General features: G+C 28.6%; 1 protein-coding gene across 1 annotated transcript in view; it reads right to left on the bottom strand.

The window, feature by feature from the left end:
• The window catches only part of LOC135952232 (receptor-type tyrosine-protein kinase FLT3), a 96,678-nt gene that overhangs the window by 4,019 nt on the left and 68,212 nt on the right, over nucleotides 1-24,447 (bottom strand). The window contains exons 6-10 of the mRNA XM_065502081.1: nucleotides 20,167-20,311; nucleotides 19,869-20,028; nucleotides 19,349-19,581; nucleotides 19,200-19,276; nucleotides 12,027-12,169 (exon numbers count right to left, since the gene is read on the bottom strand). Of these exons, the coding sequence (XP_065358153.1) occupies nucleotides 12,027-12,169; nucleotides 19,200-19,276; nucleotides 19,349-19,581; nucleotides 19,869-20,028; nucleotides 20,167-20,311 (758 nt within the window). The remainder of the gene's footprint in view (nucleotides 1-12,026; nucleotides 12,170-19,199; nucleotides 19,277-19,348; nucleotides 19,582-19,868; nucleotides 20,029-20,166; nucleotides 20,312-24,447) is intronic.

Here is a 24,447-nt window from a genome sequence, read left to right as displayed (position 1 = left end):
TACATTCCCGGGTACCCGGCTATTCCCGAAATATATAATAATACTGTAAACTATGGATATTATAGCAAAATTTCATATACAAACTTAGTGTTTAATCATTATTTATAGAACTTCGTAGTAATTAATTCAATTTGAGCTTAATTCACTAAAATCTTAATCCGTAATTAAAAAATGTCAGCCTTTCATTTCATAAATCCATTCCCAATATCTAATTCTTTAGCTTCCTTCAAAGGCTTTATTTAAATTGAATTAATTAAGTTAATTAATAACAGAATTTATTCAAACTTTGAATGATTAAATTTTTGTTGATTAAAATCTACTACAAATTGAGTTAAAATGTTTTTTCTTCATTCAGTTTTATTTAACTTTTAATCATTTTCAAAATGAATTAAAAAAATTTCATAATCCTTTTAGTAAAAGGAATGAATTCAATACATTTAACTGAATAGTTAAGAGATAAAATTTATGTTGATATCGAAAATTTCCAATTTATTGGATTCAAAGGTGAATTCTTATAATACAACATCTTCAAAACACACTCATTATAAAGCTGACATTGTTACCAAGGACTATTGCTGTGTTTCCTTTCAAGGCCAAAATCAATTCTATACTTCAAATTACCAAATGGTGTGCCGCCATCAAAAGTAGGGGACTTTGTTCTACTAGAGGTTTGTGGTATAATTCACACTGGTCCATCTTGACATTGAAGATTATTCACCTTTATTTCTAGATCGTGCAGCTTTCCATATGCTTTTTTAAATGTTCATTCGAAAAACCCCAAATAAATAATAATAATAATAAGTGGTCTATTGTTGCCGAGATATAAACGAAAAATTGTAAAAAATAAACTTTTTTTTTTTAAAAAAAATAGAGTTCTAACATGTTTTCTTTGTAGTTTCGTCATTTTTTAATACCCGGGAATCCCGACTAAAAATCCCGGGAATCGGGTAGTGAAAAATTGGCAAAATTCCCGGGAAATTTGTCCCGGGAATTCCCGGGATAAAAACCCTAGTCACCACGGATCTCAAATTGTTTAAAAAATCCCTTCGCCATGAGTGGCAAGGGTATGTATATATAAGTTTATCATTCCGTTTGTAATTTCTACATTTTTCATTTGCGACCCCACAAAGTACATATATATATTCTGGATCGGTATAGATAGCGAAGTCGATATATCCATCTGTATGTTGGAATCAACTTTCCGAAGCCCCCAACTAACTTACATACATGATTCATTCATCAATATATCGGAAATTCTTCTGGCTCGGTTGCTAAAAATCGACAAAATCGGCCCATAAATGGCTGAGATATTAGGAAAAAACCGGGAAAACCTCGATTTTTGGCCAATTGTTTATCTATATCTGGATAACTAAGTCATTAATATAGACAATATGGATATCTAATCATAGATATTTCAAAGTTCATTGCAACGATGTATATAAGGCTATAGTAAGTTGGACCTACAATGGGTCAAAATCGGGAAAAAATATTTTTTAACCCGAATTTTTTTTTCACCAAAAACATTTTTTTTGTCATAAATTCTTTTTTGAAAATTTTGTTTTTAAAAATTAAAAAACAATTTGGAAAAAAAAATTATTAAAAAAAATTAACTTTGTTTAAATAAAAATATTTATAAACAAATATTTTTAAGTATAATTTGGTGAAGGGTATATAAGATTCAACACAGCCGAATATAGCTCTCTTACTTGTTATACCCTTCACCTTCGTAAGAAGGGTATATAGGTTTGTTATTCCGTCTGTAATTTCCACAATATTATTTATAAAGTATATATATTCAGGATCCTTATATATAGCGGAGTCGATTAAGCCATGCATGTCGGTTGCTATTTAAAATCGAGAAAATCGGTCTACAAATGGCAACCTATACCTACAACCTATTTTTGACCAATATCTGGATTACTAATTCATTAATATGTATAGACAATATGGATCTAATGATAGATATTTCAAAGACCTTTGCAACGACGTATATAAGACCATACTAAGATGGACCTACAATGCACAGTGGGGGATCTGAAAAAAAAAGTGGAAATAAATCTGTAACTTCTAAACGAATAGCCCGATTTTAATAAAATTTCCTATGGCTATAGAGGAGGTGTCGTTAAGTTTAAGTTTTGAATTTGGGCTTAAACAACCAAGGGGGGGCCGAGCCACAATGGGGCACCTCGGGTATATCAAAAATTAAAAATGATGCCAAATTTTTGTTTGCGATCCGATTTGAAAGATTTTTATATATATGGAATGTACTAGACGAGATCTTTGCTTTATCCATATATTATCTCTTATAGTTTACGAGTTATTCGCATTTGAAAAGTAAAATTTTATTTTTTTTGCCTACCTTGGTCTGCCATTTTGCTAATAACGGATCCAATTCTTTCCCGATTTTCTTGAAGTATCTTTTTTTTGAATTAACAACAATTTAATAATCTTTAATTAATAATCTTAAGAAAGAATTGTTAAAAAATATCTACTGAGTCAAAAGTTATGTGCATTCAAACTTAAAAAAAATAAAAAAGTCGTTTTTTCGCCATTTTTTTTTCGAAAAAAGTACCTACATTAATTTTAAATTATACAGAAAATGAGAAAAAAATAAATAATGTGTTTATATTTTTCTGAAATTTGACTAGCGGAAAAGAAAAGATATACATATTATATATCAGCGTGTAGGAAATTATGTCCTCTTTTCAAAAATGTACAAAATTTTTAAGAATTAAAAAAATTATTGAAGACTTTTTTCAAAAATGTTGTTAATTCAAAAAAAGATACTTCAAGATAATCGGGAAAGAATTGGATCCGTTATTAGCAAAATGGCAGACCAAGGTAGGCAAAAAAAAAATAAAATTTTACTTTTCAAATGCGAATAACTCGTAAACTATAAGAGATAATATATGGCTAAAGCAATGTTTTTTGTAGATCTCGTCTAGTACATTCCATATATATATAAAAATCTTTCAAATCGGAACGCAAACAAAAATTTGGCATCATTTTTAATTTTTGATATACACGAGGTGCCCCACTTTGGGGTATTGTGGCTCGGCCACCCTTGGTTGTTTAAGCCCAAATTCAAAACTTAAACTTATCGACACCTCCTCTATAGCCATGGGAAATTTTATTAAAATCGGGCTATTCGTTTAGAAGTTACAGATTTATTTCCACTTTTTTTTCAGATCCCCCACTGTGCAATGTACGGTGTTAAATTCCGGCCAAAAATGTTTTTTTTGTTTTTTTTAATTTTTATAAAATTTTGATGGTAAATTTTTCTTCAGAATATACAGTATCATAATTATTTTGGCTATAACTATATGGTTATTTATAGAGCTGTAAAGTCAAAGGTTTTTTCTTGTCATTTTAATATTAGAAAAATGTGATTTTTTTACTTTTGAATTGAAGTAGCCTGTGAATTTTTCATTAAAGTTTTTTTTGCAAATTAGCACACAGAAAGAATTAAATTTCTGATTCAATCAAGAAATTTGCTCAATCAGACAAAAATTTTTGCAAAAATTTAATTGAAAAAAAAAATCAATATTTTTTCAATTAATAAAGTATCATATTTAATAAAAAAGTTGTTTGAATTTACAACCAGCGTTGCCGTTTTGGGTTTTTCCTACCAAATTTGGTAGGATTTTTTTCGTTTGGTAGGAAGGTAGTTTAAATTGATTTTTGGTAGGTTGGATCAAAAAGTACACAGAGAAAACAGATTCGTGATAGCAACCGAATTTGTTTCCAATCGAATGATTCGGTTGCACACATAGCATTTTTCAGCTCTAACAACAAAAAGTCAGTTGATAAAGAAGAATTTCAGTTGAGGCAACCATACTTTAGTTACCCCTTCCAAAATATGGTAGCCACAACGGTAAAATTCGGTCACTAAGATAGTATCATTCGATTGGCAACAAATCTGTTTTCTCTGTGTATTTATTTACAAGATAGATTTATCGCATTATTAGAGATCACTAAGGCAGATGCAGTTTCAATTTTCCAACTTATAACAGATTTCTTTTCGGCACATAACTTGGGTTTTTAATTTCCCTATCTTTTTTGATTCCCGGGAATCGGGAAATTTTTTTCTACATTCCCGGGTACCCGAAATATATAATGATACTGTAAATTAGGAATATTATAGCCAAATTTCATATAAAAACTTAGCGTTATAATTATTAAATTGAAAAATGTCAGCCTTTTATTCCATAAATCCATTCCTAATATTTAATTTTTTAGATTCATTCCAAAGCCTTTGTTTAAACTGAATTAAATTTAAAGTTAATTAATAACAGAATTTATTCAAACTTTGATTGATTAAATTTTTGTTAAATCAAATCATTTACAATATTAATTGAAAAAAATTTTCTTAAGCCTTTTTGTACTAGATTTGAATTGAAGAAAAATTTAATGAATTAATAAATTTGAGAAGCTATTTTGTTATGGATTTGAAGAAGAAATTTAAAGAAATTAGAATGATTCAATAAGAAATAAATTCTATAAATAATGAATTCACTTTTTAAATTTTAATAGTAAGCGATCTATTATTGCCGAGATATAAGCAAAAAACTGTAAAAAAAACTTTTCACTGTTTGTTGGCGAAAAAATGGAGTTCTTAGTTGTTTTCAATGTATTTTCGTCAGTTTTTAATTCCCGGGATTCCCGACTAAAAATCCCGGTAGTGAAAAAATCACATACACATAACGTTCCTTTAAAAAACTTGATCGGATTGGTAACAGACGGTGCTAACGTTATGACTGGTGACGTTACTTACTAATGAAACTGACTTGTTTTACATTAAGTGCACATGTCACTCACTCCAACTCTGCTCCAGTTATGCATATATTGAGCCAAATATTGAGCTTCTTTGTGGTAATATATATACTTTTTTCTCTCATAGTCCCAAAAGAATTAACGATCTTAAAGAATTTCAGGAATACTGTTCTGTAAAATCTCATAAAATATTAGGTGTTTGCCAAACAAGATGGTTATAGAACAATGGGATAGTTTAAAATTGTATTTTATATCACGTTTTTATGACGTAAATGGTATAAGAGCAGCAGAACTGGCAGAAAGTATGTCTAATAAAATCAAAACTCATTTTTTATTCTTGACATATGTATATGATTTTAAAAAAATGGTAGGTTTAAAACGATTTTGGTAGTTTTTTGACAAAAATTTGGTAGGAATAAGATTTGTTCAGTGGCAACGCTGTTTACAACACAATTTCAAACAAAAATTTGTTTAAAACAGTAAAATTTTTGTCTGGTCCAAAAAATAATTTTTAAGCTAAATTGGTATAGAACCAATAAAATTTTTTTTAAAAAATAATATCAGAAAAAAAGAAAATAAAAATAGGAATATAGAGAAAAAAAAATAAAAATAAGAAAATTAAGAAAGAAAAAGCTAAGCATAGAATACAATAATAAATAAACATCTAAAACAGTATTTAATGTTTTTAGATGTTTATCATACATCATACAATTTTTGTAAAGTCTTTGACAAAAACAAAATTACTTATTTAAAAAATATTTTTAACCAAGTGAGAATTATATCAACTCATGTTAAAAACACACATGCAAACGAAATTACCAAATGTGAGTAAGATGCACATGATAACAACAAACACACCTATTTACTTGCTTGTGTTGTTGTCTTATCCCAAGTGTTGTATTAAAATAAAAATCAAACAAAAACATTAATAGAATCTATAAAAATATTTATAGAAAATAAAATTAGTTTCAGACAGGCGATTGTTAGAAAATATTTTAGCAATATTTCTTTCTGTGCACATGCTTTTATAAAACAGTTAGCAGTTAACCATTCTACGTAGTTATTAAGGAGTTTTTGCGTGTTCTTTTTATATAAAAGTGAAGTGATTAGGAACTAGTTTTAAATCTATAGAAACTAAATTTAAAAAAAAGTTTGAAAGGCCAGAACAAATTAAAGAGGTTAAGTGTAAATTACATCTAATACTGTAAAGTATCAAGAGTAAGTACTATGAATTCCAGCTGCAATTATCTGCCATTCTAATAACCAGAACGTTTTCAGTGCCTACACACTTTTTTGTATTTTTTTGGTCAATTTCAAAAATGATGTAAGTTTGAGAGTTATTTATGTCTATGCTGATTTGGCCAAACCATGTATTTGTTGTCAAATTTTTTCAATGGATCATTTATGTTATTTTTAATTATAAACCTAATTGAAGCCATTTACAAAAATGACATACTTTTTTTGATACTTTTATAACGTCAATGTTTATTTGGCCAGCTCCTATATGCAATTTATAATATTTTTTGCGATGGATCAAGTGTGATTTTCCAAATTTAAAATTTTACATGAATAACCTAACTTTTTCGATAATTTCAAAACGTCCATGTTTGTTTGGCCAAACCCTGTATATGTATTCCGAAATTTGTACTACCATTGTTTTCAATCACTTATGCTATTCTTCACTTTTGGACTAAATTTCATGCATTTACATGAATAACCAAATTTTTTCGATGCTTTTAAAACGTCCATGATTGTTTGGACAAACCCTGTATATGTAATCCGAAATTTGAATGACGGATTTTTTTTCGATCACATATTTTATTCTTTATTTTTGGAATAAATTTCAGCCGCTTACATGAAATTTTTTGATACTTTTAGAACGTCCATGCTTTTTTGACCAAACCCTGTACTTGAACATCGAAATATTTATCGATCGGTTGGTTATGTTATTCTTAATACAAATTTCAAACATTTTTATGAAGAAATAAAGAAGTTATGGATTTTTGGCCGGAATTGACCACAGTGCAAGGCTCCAAATCGGGAAAAATATTTTTTAACCCGAATTTATTTTTTCAACAAAAGTTTTTTTTTCGTTAAATATTAAAAAAAATTAAAAAACAAAAAAAAAAATTAAAAAAAACAATTCAAACTATTTTTTTTCAAAAAAATTAAAAAATACAACTTTGGAAAAATTAATAAATTTTGTTTACCTAAAAATATTTAAAATTTTTATTTTGAAGTATAATTTGGTGAAGGGTATACAAGATTCGGCACAGGTAGAGATGCTAATCGGGGCTGATTTTTAAAAATCCCGGGGTTCGGGATTTGGTAAAGAATCCCGAAATCCCGACCCGGGATTTCCCGAAAATCCCGAAAATTATAAGAAAGAAACGTACATAATTATGTCTTTACAATTGAAAGTAAATTTTTTATTTAGCATTTAATTTTTATTAGATACTAAGAAGCATATAATAATTGCATGGGTACATTATATAAGAATAAATAACAATAAAGTATGTACATTAGGCCGGGTCGATTTGTATGGACGATCAAAACGTAAAAAATCGCATAGCAGAAAAGCAATCTACGCAAAATTCTAAGAAATTATCCCCAAGAAACCATAGGTCTAAAATCAAATCCTATCTTGCGCATTTCGTCTTTTATCCAATAAAAAAAACTATTTAATAAAAAAATATATACTGAAATATCATTGGATAAAAGACGAAATGCGCAAGATAGGATTTGATTTTAGACCTATGGTTTCTTCTTAGAATTTTACGTATAATGCGTTTCTGTTATACGATTTTTCGTGAAAAAAATCGACATACTGGTGAAAAACCGTACTTTAGTATAAAAAAGTGTTTATTTTAAATAGCTTCTTAAGAATACTATTGCATCTATGGTTTCATCTGCCATTCTGGAACGAATTTTGTTTTCGACATATGCTGTTGCCGAAAAACATCTTTCACATTGGCAAACCCGTTTGCAAATACTTATAACAAATCTGCAAGTATTTTCCTCTTGTTCCTTCAGAAATAAAATGATCTATTTCTTTTGCAAGTTGAATATCAACATTATAATTTGGTTTCGTTATTGTTATTTGGGTTTTTTACATTTATTAATAATATCTTTTAGTCTTTTAGCAATCGAAATATTTTCAGTTTGTTCGAGATCCTCATCTGCGATAAAATCAATTTCATTTGAAGAGGATTTAAATTGAGTTTTGTTAGATAACTTACAAAAAAAGTTGAATAATGGATTTTCTAAAGCCCCACTCAAGGAAAACCAAAAATACCGTTTTCCTTTATTACTTAACTATGTATATTGTAGCAGGATATTCGAGGCATGTTTGCGATATTCGGGCATGTAGAATGTCAAAATGAATGAAAAAGTCACACAAAAATTACAATTAACCTATTTATTTATGAAAAACGGGATTTGGAAAATCCCGTAAACCCCGGGACGTAAAATTAAAAAATCCCGGGATTCCCCGGGGTTTTCGGGAATTTGTGGAGATACATGTATAAATTAAACATTTATGACCGATAAAGTCCAATTTCGAGAGAACATTTGTATGGGGGCTAGGTGAAATAATGGACCGATTTCAGCCAGTTTCAATAGGCTTGGCCGAAAAAATAATATGTACCAAATTTCATCGAAATATCTTCAAAATTTCGACCTGTACTCTGCGCACAAGGTTTACATAGACAGCCAGCCAGCCGACAGAAAGTGATTCTAAGTCGATCGGTATACTTTAAGGTGGGTGTTAGACTAATATTTTTGGGCGTTACAAACATCTGCACAAACGCATTATACCCTCCCCACTATGGTGGTGTAGGGTATAAAAACACTTTTCTAAACTACTGTGCACCGCTTATAGTCAGTCACATTAGCGATATATTATTCGGTATTCACTGTTAAGTGCGAATGGTCTAGCATCATTGCAAATGCAAATCCAATAACAAAATACACACAAAAGCATTTACAATTTTGCATTTGCAATGATGCAATACCATTCGCACTTAATACTGAACTCCGCTAGTATATTTTAGGAGCATTAAATGCACCTTTGAATCAATAAATTTCATATAAAAATTTTACTTTATAAGCCATTTTTGATATAAGCACATTTCGTATACAATTATGCCATTTTGTCGCGGTTATTAAACATAAATTTTATGTTTAATATGCAAAAAATTCAAGAAAATTTAGTTATCGATATTTAACTTAATTTTATTAAAAATTCCGTGAAATCTATGTCAAACTATTTAAAAATCAAATTGTTGTTTTGTAGTAGTGTACCGGTAGAAAATCTGCAAATTATCTTTATGCCATGTTTCCACGGCAGTCTGAATTACTTAATTCGCGTTTTGAATTACGATTGCGAATCAACCTGTTTACACGACAACATTCGTAATTCAGTTTGACATTTATTTATTTATTTCTTCTTCTTGTTTTTTTCTTCTGTTTACATGTTTTGTTTTTTTGTTTATTTTGTTTGTTTGGTGCGAATTTTAAATTTGTAATTTGGCAATGGATAAAAAAGGTAAGTAAAAACATAAAATTGTAGCATTATTAATTAAACAAATATAATTTAATTATTATTTTCATTATTAGAAAAAAGAAAAAGTGCAAGCAAGTGGGACCAGGGCAGCGAGCGGGCTTTATTAGAGGTGTGGGCTGAAAGAATGTCAGAGCTGCTACTTCTACAAATGAATTTAACTTTAATCAGACTTTTTATTTCTTTTTATTTATTTATTTATTTAATACAAAAATCTTTTTCTTTATTTTGTTTTGTTTTGACATTTTTGTTTGGACAGCTGATTTTGATACATAAATAATCAATAAAAATTAGAGATGACAGTCATTCGTTCGTATTTCATAAGGTAATTCAAACTGAATTACGTACGAACAATCATGTAATGGCGAATCATGTAATTCAGTTCGTAATTGGGGGTTGAATGACGAATGAGAGCGTGAATGACGAATAATGCCGTCGTGTGAACATGGTATTAGTGAATATGAGAGAGTACACTATATGAGCTTTTAACAAATAATAAAAATATTTTGTGTTTTTTGCAAACAAAATACAAGGAAATTAGTAAAAGGCTAAATTTTTTAGTAAAACAACAAAAAAAAAAAATTTGTTAAATGATTTTAAAGATAATTTATTTAAACCAAAACAATTAAGTATTAAATACATACAATATAGATGTGTCGAGATGTAGAATTTTGAACCAGATTCTAATTATTTCGCATATGGACAAATCCTGCGTGACGAACGTTTCATTCGTACACGTTTTCATATTTGAATATGAAAATTTTTTGTTTTTTCAAATAAGATACTTCCAACGTATACTATACGCTATAGTGAGATTTAAGTGCAATTCCAAATGGCATAAGACATTTCCTTCTAATTGCCATTTCTTGCGAAATAATTGATCGCAAAATTTTGTGAAAGAGAATTTGCCGTTTTCATAAAAAGCCGAGAACATTTTGTGACGCACGTTACGTGACGCTTGTTACAAATTATCCAGATGCTAGAAAATTATCTCGTTTTCCGTGAGAAGTTGCGAAAAATTCCATTAAAAGTTAAATTACTCAAAATTAATTTGTATTTAAATTGAATGGTCAAAAATATAGTAGTCAATCGAACCATCTTGTTAACATTTAAGTAATGATAAAAACACATTAAAAAATTTAAATTTTTTTGTGTAATATTAAGATATCTGAGCTAGTGTTGGATTTGGTAATCATTTTTGTACTCGTATGAATGACCATCGAAATACATTTTGTATATACATATGTATGTATATAAAATATAATATACATATCTAGTCTAATATTACAATTAAGAATTCCAAGTTTGATTCATTTAAAATTTTTTTTGTTGGTAGACTGTTTCTGGGACTTGTCCATATATGAAAGTGTTGCTTATAGTCACATTAGGTACATAGTCCACAATTTGTGTGCAACTATGAGCGAAATATACTGTACATATCGCACTCTTTCAACAATACTGTATTAACTCAAAATTTTTAAAAATTCACTTTTTGCAAGAAATCAACTAACAACATCAATATCTATCTACTGTAAAAATTTCAACGTATTCCGATTACTCTTTTATCTCGAAAACCACATTTGAGACCATTTTCGTGATAATTAGTTGCTACCTTGTATCAACAAAAAGGTATTATTTTGAGTTAATACAAAAATTTAATTAGAAATACATCGTATATTTTCATAAAAAAATGTATTATTTTGAATTGAATGTATTATTTTGAATTGTGCCTTTATTCAAGTTAAAAATAATAAAATTGTTTTATTTAAATTTGGTTGTATTTTGAGTTGATACTGTTTTGTTGATAAAATAATTCAGAAAAATGGTATTAACTCAAAAAATAGATTTATTTCGCAATAATTGCAAAAATTTTAAAGAAAAACTATGTAAATATATTTTCAAATGGAATTTGCTTAATATGATGTATTCGGATTTTCAAATTCTCTTAAAATGTAATCACAAACAGTTTTTGGCCTCTACTGAACATTTTAAAATTTTGAGTTAAAACAGTATTGTTGAACGAGTGCGATATATATAATATATCATTTCTATTTAATTGTTTTGTTGATTTTTTTTTTATATATTTTCAACATAAATGCAGTTTTTATTTAAATTTATGAATTATTTTATGTTACTCGTATAAATGTAGTATGTTCAAAATCAATCATTCTTAAATAAATTGAAGTAAAGTATTAGATTTAGAAAATCTAACAATTTGCGGAATGTAATGAAAATAAAGAAAAAGTAATTTAAATTTGAAAGTTTGTTTGTTTTTGGTTTCCTGAAAACTTTTATTTTACACAATAAAGGAATGCTCAAGGCGTATTAACAAGGTGAGTGCGTCCCGGCAACAAATACAACAATGCAAAAACAACAGGCAATTTGTTTTTGTTAAAATGTACGGTAAATGTCAAAATCAGGGCGAATTAAAATATTACTATGTTATTTACAATAACAAATGTAAACATAAACAAAGTTTGACATATAGTGTACATAAAACCACAGCGAATTAAGAAACAGCTGATTTTATGCACTCACCTTGTTAATACGCCTTGGGAATGCTTAAGAAAAAAAAAACACTGGTAGTAAATTACGGAATTCGATAACGATCGTAATGTCTATTTAAATTATATTGGAATTTCAAATCATATCGAATCTCGTAATTTGTCCCCCGATTTATGTATGTACTTACGGAATTGCAGTTGTTAATAATTCAGAATTACTTTGTAGACCAATGGCATGCTTTGACTTTTTGCATTTTGTCCAAAAATAATAGCTAAGAACCGATATTATGGCTGTCAAAAAGGACGCAGATACAACAATTAACGCTAACCTCTAGATGAAACCAAATAAAGTGCAAATATAAATAAATAAAATATAGAATTAAAAAGATTTTAAATGTTTGGGTTTAATTTTCGAAGTCGAAACCATAAATGAAGGCATAGAGTCGAAACATTGCTTCTGTTGTTAAAAAAAGGTTAGAAGTTACATGTTTATTGCAATCGTACCGCTGTGCACTGGCGTAGTGTCATTCTTCTTTGTGAGTTTCTTCTCCATGTCTTCTTCTATAGCTCGTATTAGAAATTTATTTTAAAAAGACTATCCGTATATGCACAGTATTGTTCAAAACCTAAGCAACTTTTGTTACCCCCTCATATTAAACTTTGATTTGTTTTAGAATGTCTCCCAAAATAATTTGAGTTTAGTGATAACATTTCGTGAGCATTTTTTTAGTTTTTTGAAAATATTTGTATTTTCTCCCAAAGCAACACATATCGCTCATTTGCTGCAACAACGTCATTATTCAAAAAAAGTCGTTTCAAGAAAAACGACTTTGAATGTTTTATGACATTTTACTATTTCTTAAATAAATTTTCAACAAATCATGCGATTTCTGAAATAAAACCCAAATTTTCACTTGTCAAATATACGAGAAAACATGAATTTTCATTTTGATGTTTACAACAAAAAAACACTCTCATACAAAAAATAATCGACTTTTTTTGAAACTGATAAAACTATATGAAAGACTAAAGTACGGCGCATATTTTGTATTACTCAGTTCAAAACACACGGATTTTGTGATATGACGTTGTTGCAGCAAATGAGCGATATATATTAGAGTTCATATATATGTACATTAGAGTGACAGCCGATTTTTTTTTTAGATTTCAAAGAGTGCCGGGTGGAATATTGTGACACTAGGCCTAAATGTTAAGTGCTGAAAATTTGAGCCAAATCGGGCAACGATTTCTGGACGCGCATCGAGGTCAAAGTTCAGATATATGCAAAATTTTACTGTTAATATGGAATAAATAGGTGAAACTCGTTAGCTTTCTGCATTGTTTTCTAGAAATATGTAGATTTATTTATATTGATGAATATTACATTAAAAAAAAATTTGGAAATTAACCCTGTATCTCCTTTGGTTCAAAATGACCCAAAAACTGTATTATAGCCAAAATTAGAGAAAAATGCAAATTTTTCAGTTTTTGAAAAAATTTTGCTACTAAATAAATACTTTTGCTACTAAATAAATACTTTTGCAATTGAATGCAAAAGAATCGAAATATGTACGTAATTATCGTTGTAATGAGATATAAATGACAAAATTTGATTAAAAAATTTTAAAGTTATTACAAATTCGCCAGACCATTAACGTGTTTCAGGGCACTTGAACAAAAAATTTAGGAAAAATAATTAACATATTTCGAGAAAAATTAAAAAAAAAGCTAATTATTATTTAAAATATATCCGTATTTACTTGTGTATCAGTTTTTGTCTTCGTAGGATACCGTTAACCTATTCGCATGTATGGCCAAAAAAAAAATTTTTTTTAACGGCTGTTTCAAAACTCCATTTTCAAATTTATAAAAATTTTGTTAAACAAATTTCAGATTTTTTCGATCATTACATTGGGGTTTATTGAGATCAAAATAGGGAATTAAAATATGAAAAAATTATGTCAATACCTCTTACAGTTTTTCCGTACCTGCGATTTAAATTTTGCGTTTTTTCAAGAAAAAATAATTTTTTGTCCATAATTAGGGGAATGAGCCCAAGTTCCTTACTGTTATAAATTTTAAGTAAAACTTATTCATAGTATTATAATCCTGGTAATTTTAAATATGGTCTGAAAGTTTTACTAAAATCGGAAAACGTTAACCTTTAAATCGTGAAGGTCAAAGGTCAAATTTTTCAATATTTGGAATTTCTAATGAAAAGATAGCGAAATGTTATATATTTTTGGGCCGATTTTAATGCAACTTAAGGAAAATATAACATAAAGTCCAGAATTTAAAATAACAGCACAAAAATGGAAATTAACCCTTAGCAGCACTTGGGGTCCAAATTATCCTCAACTTTTAAAATCACGAAAAACACAACTATTTTGACCCCAAGTCCTCTTAAAGGTTAAAATTAATTTTTGCACTGTGGTTGTAAATGCTAGACCCCAATATATATTTTCCTCAAGCTTCATGAAAATCGGCCCAAAAAAATATAACATTTCGCTATCTTTTCATTAGAAATTCCAAATATTGAAAAATTTGACCTTTGACCTTCACGATTCAAAGGTTATCGTTTTCCGATTTTAGTAAAACTTTCAGCACATATTTAAAATAACAAGGACTATAATATTATGAATAGGTTTTACTTAAAATTTATAACAGTAAGGAAATTGGGCTCATTCCCCTAATTATGGACAAAAAATTAGTTTTTCTTGAAAAACGCAAAATTTAAATCGCAGGTACGGAAAAACTGTAAGAGGTATTGACATAATTTTTTCATATTTTTATTCCCTATTTTGATCTCAATAAACCCCAATGTAATGATCGAAAAAATCTGAAATTTGTTTAACAAAATTTTTATAAATTTGAAAATGGAGTTTTGAAACAGCCGTTAAAAAAAATTATTTTTTTTGGCCATACGGTATCCTAGGTTAACGAATAGGTTAACGGTATCCTACGAAGACAAAAACTCATATACAAGTAAATATGGACATATTTTAAGTAAAATATCAAAATTTGTTTTCTAAATTTTTTGTTCAAGTGGCCTGAAACACGTTAATGGTCTGGCGAATTTGTAATAACTTTAAAATTTTTTAATCAAATTTTGTCATTTATATCTCATTACAACGATAATTACGTACATATTTCGATTCTTTTGCATTCAATTGCAAAAGTATTTATTTAGTAGCAAAATTTTTTCAAAAACTGAAAAATTTGCATTTTTCTCTATTTTTGGCTATAATACAGTTTTTGGGTCATTTTGAACCAAAGGAGATACAGGGTTAATTTCCAAAATTTTTTTTTAATGTAAATTTCATTAATATAAATAAATCTACATATTTCTAGAAAACAATGCAGAAAGCTAACGAGTTTCACCTATTTATTCCATATTAACAGTAAAATTTTGCATATATCTGAACTTTGACCTCGATGCGCGTCCAGAAATCGTTGCCCGATTTGGCTCAAATTTTCAGCACTTAACATTTAGGCCTAGTGTCACAATATTCCACCCGGCACTCTTCAAAATTTTAACAAACATTTTTTTCCATACAACTGATTGTCACTCTAATGTACATATATATTAAAGATCGTTTGTGACCAGGTCACTTCATTTGATTTGCGGGTATCATAATTTTTCTGAATGTTTTGGCGTGAATAAAAATAATGGCGTCCTTTTTTTTTGGAAAATTTTCACTAATTGCGTTGAACCACCACGCACCTAAAGACGCGGATTTTGAGCACATTTTTCTGTAGAGCAAAAACGGTTGAATATATTACAACTCTGATTTCACCAGTCGATTCTGCATCAAAAATTAATACAATTGATGTTTTTTGAATCCTTAAAAAACTTTTACCAAACCCGCAACAGGGGGCGCAAATCTCATAACCACCACAAGGAGTGAAAATTTTTTAAAAAAAGGACGTCATTTTGAAATCAATGTCATCCGATTGGGATGAGTCCTATTGGATAGTAATTTAGACACAATTTTTCTACAAGATCGGTCAAGAACTCTGTGAGTTAGAGGGGGTCAAAATTTTACATTTTGGCCAAGCAGGGGATTTTTCTCATCCATGTAACTTATTACTTATGGTTCTCAGCAAAATGTGTCCCAAATAGTTTAGATAGCTATTTTTTCAATCTTTCGAGTTTTTTTTTCAAAATAGTCCCTTTTTGATCAAAAGAAAGCTTAGATATTTTCCTTGAATACCTATTTGGTCACTTAGATGCAAGATTGGATATCTATCAAAATAAATGTTATGTAACTCAAAACATACAATTTTTTAAATTTTTAGCAATCAAAAACTTTGATTTTTTTTTTTAAATGGACCCTTTTTTTATTTTTTAACTCAAGACATAAAATTTTTGACTTATTTTTAGTAAAATCTAACTTTTTCCCAAAATGGACCCTTTTATTAAATTTCTTTTTTTCTCAAAAGAAAGCTTAGTTGTTTTCGTTGAAGACGTTTTTGGTGGGAAAGTTAGATTTTGCAAAAAAAAACAAGTAAGAAAGTATGGTCGGTTAAGGCCGATCTTATAATACCCTACACTAAGTAAATGAGCAAAAATATTTTTTCTTTTAAAATATTAACCTTTATGTCAACAGCAGAATTGCTTTACGCACGTCAACAGCAACATACCTGGGTATGTTCATACGTTTTGTATGGTGAATGGCATGCCGTTAGCATAAAAATACTCGTTTGTTGGAATATCTGTAATATTTTTTTTCTTAGAAATAGACAAAAGGTTCAAAAATTTTATTATAACCAGTTTTACCCTTACATTTAGTTATTGTTTTTGAAAAAAGTGGTTGTGTAGGTATGTCAAAAAATGCTTTTTATTGAGTTTTTGCAAAGATACAAGTTTTTTAAATTAAAATTAATTTTTTATTTATTAATAGTTTTAAATGAAATTTTACAGTAAATAAGAAAATAAAAACAAATTTTGAAATTTATAATCAGGAATCCCGTAATTCCCAAAAAAGTTTTGAAAAATCCCAAAAAAGGGATTTTTAGATTTTATGCTATAATATCCAGACCAGGAGCGGGGTTATCGGAACCCTTTACAAAATAACTAAGAACATATTTGGCCATCTAAAATAGGTTACTTTATTTTGATATCGACTACGAAATTTGAGAATTTTCGCCCTAAAGTTGAATTTTACATGAAAAATAAGCGTTATTTGAATGGACTTGATCCCCTCCCTATCAACAATTTTTAAATTTATTTTCATTTAAAATATTTACTGTAAAGTTAGCTTTTCAAAAAGTATAAATTCCTAATATATATTCTTTGAAATTTTTTAGATAACTTAAAAACAAAAGGGTACTTTTTTCCCAAAAACTAGCGAAAAATCGCGTTTTTAAATTTTTTTTAAATTTAAAAACATATAACTTTGGAGGCAGTCACGAGTTTTTAATAACTCTTTTTTTGTTTGATATATACATTTGTTTTTAGTCCAATAAAAGAAAAATGGAGAAAATCGGGATATATTTGGTCCCGCTGTTATCAAAAATGTGGAGTAGGGTGGGTAAAAGCGTTGAAAAAATACTATACTTTTCAATTTTATCATTATACAGGTAAGCCTCCATTTACGCGGTACTTTATTTACGCGAATTCGATATAACGCTAACTGAAATTAGCAACCATTTTTTCAAATGCGCGACTTTTTTACAATATTTTCATATAACGCGGCAACAAACAAAAAGAAACGAAAAAACACAAGCGAATAACATATATCTTTTTTGAAAACTTCGTAATTTTTATGAATTTTTTGTTATGTTTTGATCTCTTTTATGTATTAGATAAGAAATAATTTTTTTAGTTGAGTTTTTTTACGCTATTTTTAGGTCCCAATTTCTTTTTTGTTATGTGACTGACGTATTGTTTTACGCGAAATAAAAAATTATTGGCCCCACAAAAGCATTTCGTTCTAAATTAGAACCTTGTTTTACGCGAATTTGATTTACACGCTATTTTTTGGTCCCAACAAAAATGGAGGCCTACCTGTATGTATTTGCATGCGTTTTACTATGGATACCCAGGTATGTATGCTGTTGACGTAAGGCTGCAACTTTGTAAATGGGCCTTATCTTCCTAACGGGCGATCCTATCCTAACCAAACTTGGAACAATTGTGGAAAACAGTTTTGGCTAGGATATAAAGAAATTTCAAGATCGGAATATCAAATTCAGAGATACAGCATTTTGAAAATACATACCCAGGTATATTGCCGTTGACATAAATGTTAATAATTTATATTCGTGATTTTTGAAGTGGGTCTTATATGGGAGCTATGACCAATTATGGACCGATCACCATGAAATTAGGTCGTGTGATTTATGTCTATATGAAAGTTATTTATGTTGAATTTTGTGTGTGTACCAAAATTTTTAAGAGATTTATGCACATTAAAGTGATTTTCGGAAGTGGGCCTATATGGGAGCTATGAGTAATTATGGACCGATCGTAACAAAATTTGATGACATGAATTTCGTATATATAAAACATATTTGGAGCGAAATCTGTGTAGATACATATACATATAAATTAAACATTTATGACCGATAAAGTCCAATTTCGGGAGGACATTTGTATGGGGGCTAGGTGAAATAATGGACTGATTTCAGCCAGTTTTAATAGGATTTGTTCTTCGTCCGAAAAAATTATATGTACCAAATTTGATAGAAATATCTTTAAAATTGCGACCTGACTTTGCGCACAAGGTTTACATGGACAGCCAGCCAACTAGCCAGCCAGACGGACATCGTTCTAAGTCGATCGGTATACTTTAAGGTGGGTGCTGACTAATATTTTTGGGCGTTACAAACATCTGCACAAACGCAGATGGTGGTGGTGTAGGGTATAAAAAGTAAAAAATGTTATGTCTTGAGTTACAAAATATTTACTCATATAGATATCCCACTCGCATCCCACTAAGCGATCAAAAACATCTTCAAGGAAACCCCTAAGCTTTCTTTTGATAAAAAAAGTGACCATTTTGAAAAAAAAAAATCAAAAAAGTTTTAAATTTTGTTTGTTTTTCGAAAGTTTGAAGAAATAGCTATCTAAACTATTTGGGACACATTTTGCTAAGAACAATAGGTAATACGTTACACGAAGGAAAAAAAAACACCTGTTTGGGCAAAATGTGAAATTTTGTCCCACTCTAACTCAGAGAGTTCTTGACCGAGTTCTTACTATCCAATAGGTCTAACCTTGGTGCAACTTTCAAAGACATCGATTTTAAAAGTTGGTTCACTTGAGATGAAATCCCCATATGTGTAAAACTTTGATTATTATTCCCGGAAAAGTTGCTTAGGTTCCGAGCAATACTGTACGTATACGTTTTACTTACCACATTGTTATCAACGAGATTTTTATTATCTACATCCGTATCATCGTCTGCCAGTGAAATTGATTCCTTTGAAGGCACTTTAATCGGAAAATATTAAAAACAAATAAAAATATAAATGCATGGCGTGGGTAGAGAGAAGATTATTTTACCTTTCAATTTTATAACATTAGACGGCCCCAGACACTGCAACTCATCGATAACATTCGAATGTATATTTAAAACAGTTTCAGGTGTTAAATCTCGGCTAATTTCAATTTTAAATATACCCTGTTGTATTCGATTGGGCGATGATGTAGACGAATTTAATAATGGATAAATTTTCTCCAAAATTGGTAGATTTTTACCACCCCATGATAATGATGGATTAGTTTGTTCATTAACGCTTTAAGTACAGACATGAAATCAAAGATATAATTCATAATCGAAAAATGACACCATGCAAATATGTACTGTACAAATATTACTGAGCTTTTATACAAATAGATTTTGAAACATTGCTAAATTTGAAATAAAATTATTACAACTATGTATTTGTTTTTCAACGATTTTCAAGGGATATTTCTAGTTGATAAATAAATTCACATTTAGTTTAAAACATTTACATTTTTGCTTGCTGATTAGTAGAATAAATATGTATGTATTTATGTATGTAAAGGTTTATGTACTTACATGATTGATAGCTTTTTGAGTTGAATATTTTTAAATATTTCATAGTCGCTTTTGATGGACCATTTTAAATGGATGGTGTGATTGTTGAATATTGATCCCACCATCTCTACTTTTGGCAGTGTACTTTGGTGTTGGCACGAGCACACATCTGACACACAATCTAATTTTTTTAAGAGAAACAAAATAAATGTATCAATTTAGAACTCGTACATTGTACCTGCTGTCAATTGTAATTATATCTTAAAATAATGAAAAATGCAAATACATTTGCAAATTTCTTTATTATTTGTACACATACATGGAATTGTTATTAGTTTTCGTTTAGATACAGCTGCGTTAGAGTTTTCCACCACCAATGTATAATTGCATCCAAACATGTATCTACACTCCACGATATCCAAATAACTAATTGGATTGTCTGGTATTAAAACGAAACCGTTAGGCTAGAAAACAAGAGCATGTTTACAAATTTCATTGAATTTATCAATAATTAAATTAGGAATAATTTAGAACATTAAAACTAAATCTTATTAAAAAATTAATTTTGATGATAAATTTGCATCAAAACTAAACAGGCTACTTGCTGGCTGCTTTTATGAAATAAAAGTTTTTTATTTTTGTGTTTTTCTTTACCCACTTACAAAACCAATTGCAGTCGGGAGTTGAAATCAATTTTCTGAAAACCCCAGATATCTTCGGGATCCAAATATTCAATTATTCTGTCAAAACCAATTGTAAAAATGAAAAAACCACTGGAAAAAAAATAAATTTTGTTTACCTAAAAATATTTAAAATTTGTATTTTGAAGTAAAATTTGGTGAAGGGTATATATGATTCGGCACAGCCAAATATAACGATGTGTGCTTATATTTTAACTTACTGTTATACTGTGTGTTAAAATAATTTGTCTATTAAAACTGTAAGGTTAAAACATAACTATACATGGTTATAATGGGGGTAAGTATATATAAAAGGACCTAAAAATTAATAAAATATGCATTTATATTTTTGTGTATATACATAAAATATTTAACTGAGGATCGCTTAATGCCCAAAAATTCCACAACACAGATCCCAGCAATTAGTCAGATTTCGCAGATTTGACTCTTTAAATTATACTATCTTTAACTGTTTAAGTTAACATTTAAAATTATAATTGTTCTTTTAAAAAAATGGATGTATTGAACCTAATATCTTAGGATTAAAACAGGTCTAACGTCATTGTCTTTAGAGCCTCCTTCAACCAATCATGATTTTCATCTCGTAATAAATGTCTGTGAAGAGTGGGTAATAAACTCTCCTATAGAATTTTTGATACTTATTTAAAAACTCTAAATTTTTTTTTAAACAAAATGAGTTTCTCAATGTTGATACCATTTAGTCATCAATATTTGTATGATTATTAACTAATACGCAGTTTTTATGCTGTTTCTGTAACAAATTCGCAAGAAAATTTTTTATTGGCGTCTAAATTTATTATTTTTATTAAAAATTGGCATAATATACATATAAATAATCATTTTGAAGTAAAATATAACAAAATATGCATTATCAATAAAATATGCAAAAATATGACCTAACAAATCGATGCCATTTTACAGCAAAATGTGTGATTCGGATAGATAATTTTAGTCTACATTGTATTTGGACGTTCGAGAATAAACATGCATTTGAGTACTTAATACAGTACTACAACAGATCACCAAAAAGCTTTTCCTTCCTCGGAACACTCGAATATACATCATGATTATCATTATATATATAATTCTTCTGTACGTGTGTTAGTAACTGAACTCCTCCTTAACGGCTGGACTGATTTCGATGAAATTTTGAGTGTGTATTTGAGTGGGTCCCTGGATGGTTTAGGTTCACAATTGTAATGGGCGTGGTACCTACCATACAAAGTAAACATTTATTAATTGCTACCGAGCGAAGCCGGGACGACCAGCTAGTTTTATTCTATATTTGTATAATTATATATAGTATTGTTATGTATTTGCAATAGCGATTTGAATTTAACGGTCTGTAACGACTGCCTGCAACAATCATCAAGTTTATTTATAAAAAATTGTAAAATGACGATTTTTCGCTAGTTTTTGGGGAAGAAGTACTTTTATTTATACTTTTTGAAAAGATAACTTTACATTAAATAGTTTAAATGAAAACAAATTTGAAAATTGTTGATAACGACTTTAGGGCAAAAATTCTCAAATCGCATATTCAAATATTGTAACCCATTTTTTTGGTTTCCCAACATTCATTCTTAATTTTTTTGGTTTCCCAACACTTTTTGGGAATTGCGGTATTTCTGATTACAAATTTCAAAATTTGCTTGGAATTTTTCAATACTTTTTTGAGAATTGCGGGATTCCTGATAACAAATTTCAAAATTTGGTTTTATTTTTTAATAGAAAAATCTATCCTATAACTGTAAAATTTCATAAAAAAATAATCATAAATTAAAATTTAATTTGAAATTGAAAAATTATTATCTTTGCATTTAATACAAATACAAATTCTATACCACTGTGCGATGTTTCTTTAAGCGATGTTTGTGTCTTGCTTCATCCATAATAGTTCAAACTTTAAAACTATCATCGAAATCGTAGATGTTAAATTCTACTTCCGCACTGTGGTTCCAAATCAAAATCTAGGTAGACAAAATTATTTGGCGCTCTTTTTATATAGAATTGGTGTCTCCGATTCCAAAAAAAATGTTTAAAAGATCAATATAAACTATTTTTCAAGTTACAGTAGGGTCTAGATTTATAAGAATCATTAATAAAAAAATTAAAAAAATACGTTTTCATGTGTTTCTGAAACTAAATTTTTAAAAAGATCTGTATTTACTATATTTCAAGTTACAGTATGGTATAGATATATAAAAATCAATAATAAAAAAAATTACGTATTTATGTGGATTTTGTGTTTCTGAATCAAACCCAAAAAAAATAAAAATATCTGTATTAATTATTTTTCAATTTACTCTAGATATATGTATATAAATTTATACAATATTTCACTTTTTCTGGAATAACCTATTTCACTTCTCTAAACACTGAAAAGGTCAATACGCTTTAAACAGTTTTCCATTTTACACTTCACTTTCAAAAGTTTTTTTCTGACCACTATTTTAAGAAAGAATTCTGACCACTATATACAAATTTTTCATGATACTAATATGTACATTAGGGTGGCCCTTAATAAACGAAAGTTGGATGTTGGCCATTCTCAACCCTCAGTTTGGTGAACATTAGTAAAAAAATCATTCTGAAAAAATTTTAGGTAAATCGGTTGGGGTTAAGACGTGCCGCAAGCCCTCTTAAGTTTTGAGATGCATCTACAAGGGGAAAAAATGCATTTTTTCAGTTTTTGTGACAATTTTGCCATTAAAAAATTACTTTTGCAATTTAATTTAAAAGAATAGAAATGTGTACGCAATTGTCGTTCTAATGAGACATAAAAAACCGAAATTGGTCAAAAAATTTTAAAGTTATTAAAAATTCGCCAGGCCATTAAGGTGTCTCAGGCAACTAGAACCAGAAATGTAGGAACAAAATTAACATATTTTGATAAATATTAAAATAAAAGCTCATTTTTACTTAAAATATGTCCATATTTACTTGTATATGAGTTTTTGTCTTCGTAGGATACCGTTAACATATTCGCAAATATGACCAAAAAAATAAAAAATTTTTAACGGCAGTTTCAAAACTCCATTTTAAAATTTTTAAAAATTTTGTTAAACAAATTTCAGTATTTTTTGATCATCTTATTGGGATTTATTGAGAATATAATAGGGAATAAAAATGTGAAAAAATTATGAAATCATCTCTTATAGTTTTTCCGTACCTGCGATTTAAATTTTGAAATTTTCGAGAAAAACCAATTATATGGCCATTTTTTGGCGAATGTGCTCTATTTCCTTACTGTTATGAATTTTAAGTAAAACCTATTCAGAATATTATAGCCCAAATAATTCTAAATAGACTCTGAAAGTTTTATTAAAATTGGAAAACGTTAAACTTTAAATCGTGAAGGTCAAAGGTCAAATCTTTCAATATTTGGAATTTCTAATTTAAAGATAGTGGAATGTTATTTATTTTTGGGCCGATTTTGATGAAACTTAAGAGAATTATAACATGAAGTCTAGTATTTGCAATAACAGAACAAAAATGGAAATTATCCCATAATGGCACTTGTGGTTAAAATAACCTCACTATTGTAATTGACAAGGTTTTTTATGATTTTAAAAGTTTGGGGTCATTTTAACCCCAAGTGCAATTTAAGGGTTAATTTCCATTTTTGTTCTATTATTATAAATACTAGACTTCATGTTATACTTTTCTTATGTTTCATCAAAATCGGCCAAAAAATATACCATATTTCGCTATCTTTCCATTAGAAATTCCAGATATTGAAAAATTTTACCTTTGACCTTCACGATTTAAGGTTTAACGTTTTCCGATTTTAGGAAAACTTTCAGATTATGTTTAAAATTATCTGAACAGATTTTACTTAAAATTAATAACAGTAAGGAAATTGGGTTCATTCGCCAAAATATGGCCAACAAATTAGT

The sequence above is a fragment of the Calliphora vicina genome, chromosome 2 (genome assembly GCF_958450345.1).
Source record: "Calliphora vicina chromosome 2, idCalVici1.1, whole genome shotgun sequence".
Classification (NCBI taxonomy): Eukaryota; Metazoa; Arthropoda; class Insecta; order Diptera; family Calliphoridae; genus Calliphora; species Calliphora vicina.
Note: the sequence above shows the minus strand (reverse complement) of the source record. Positions and strands in the feature narration are given on the sequence as shown.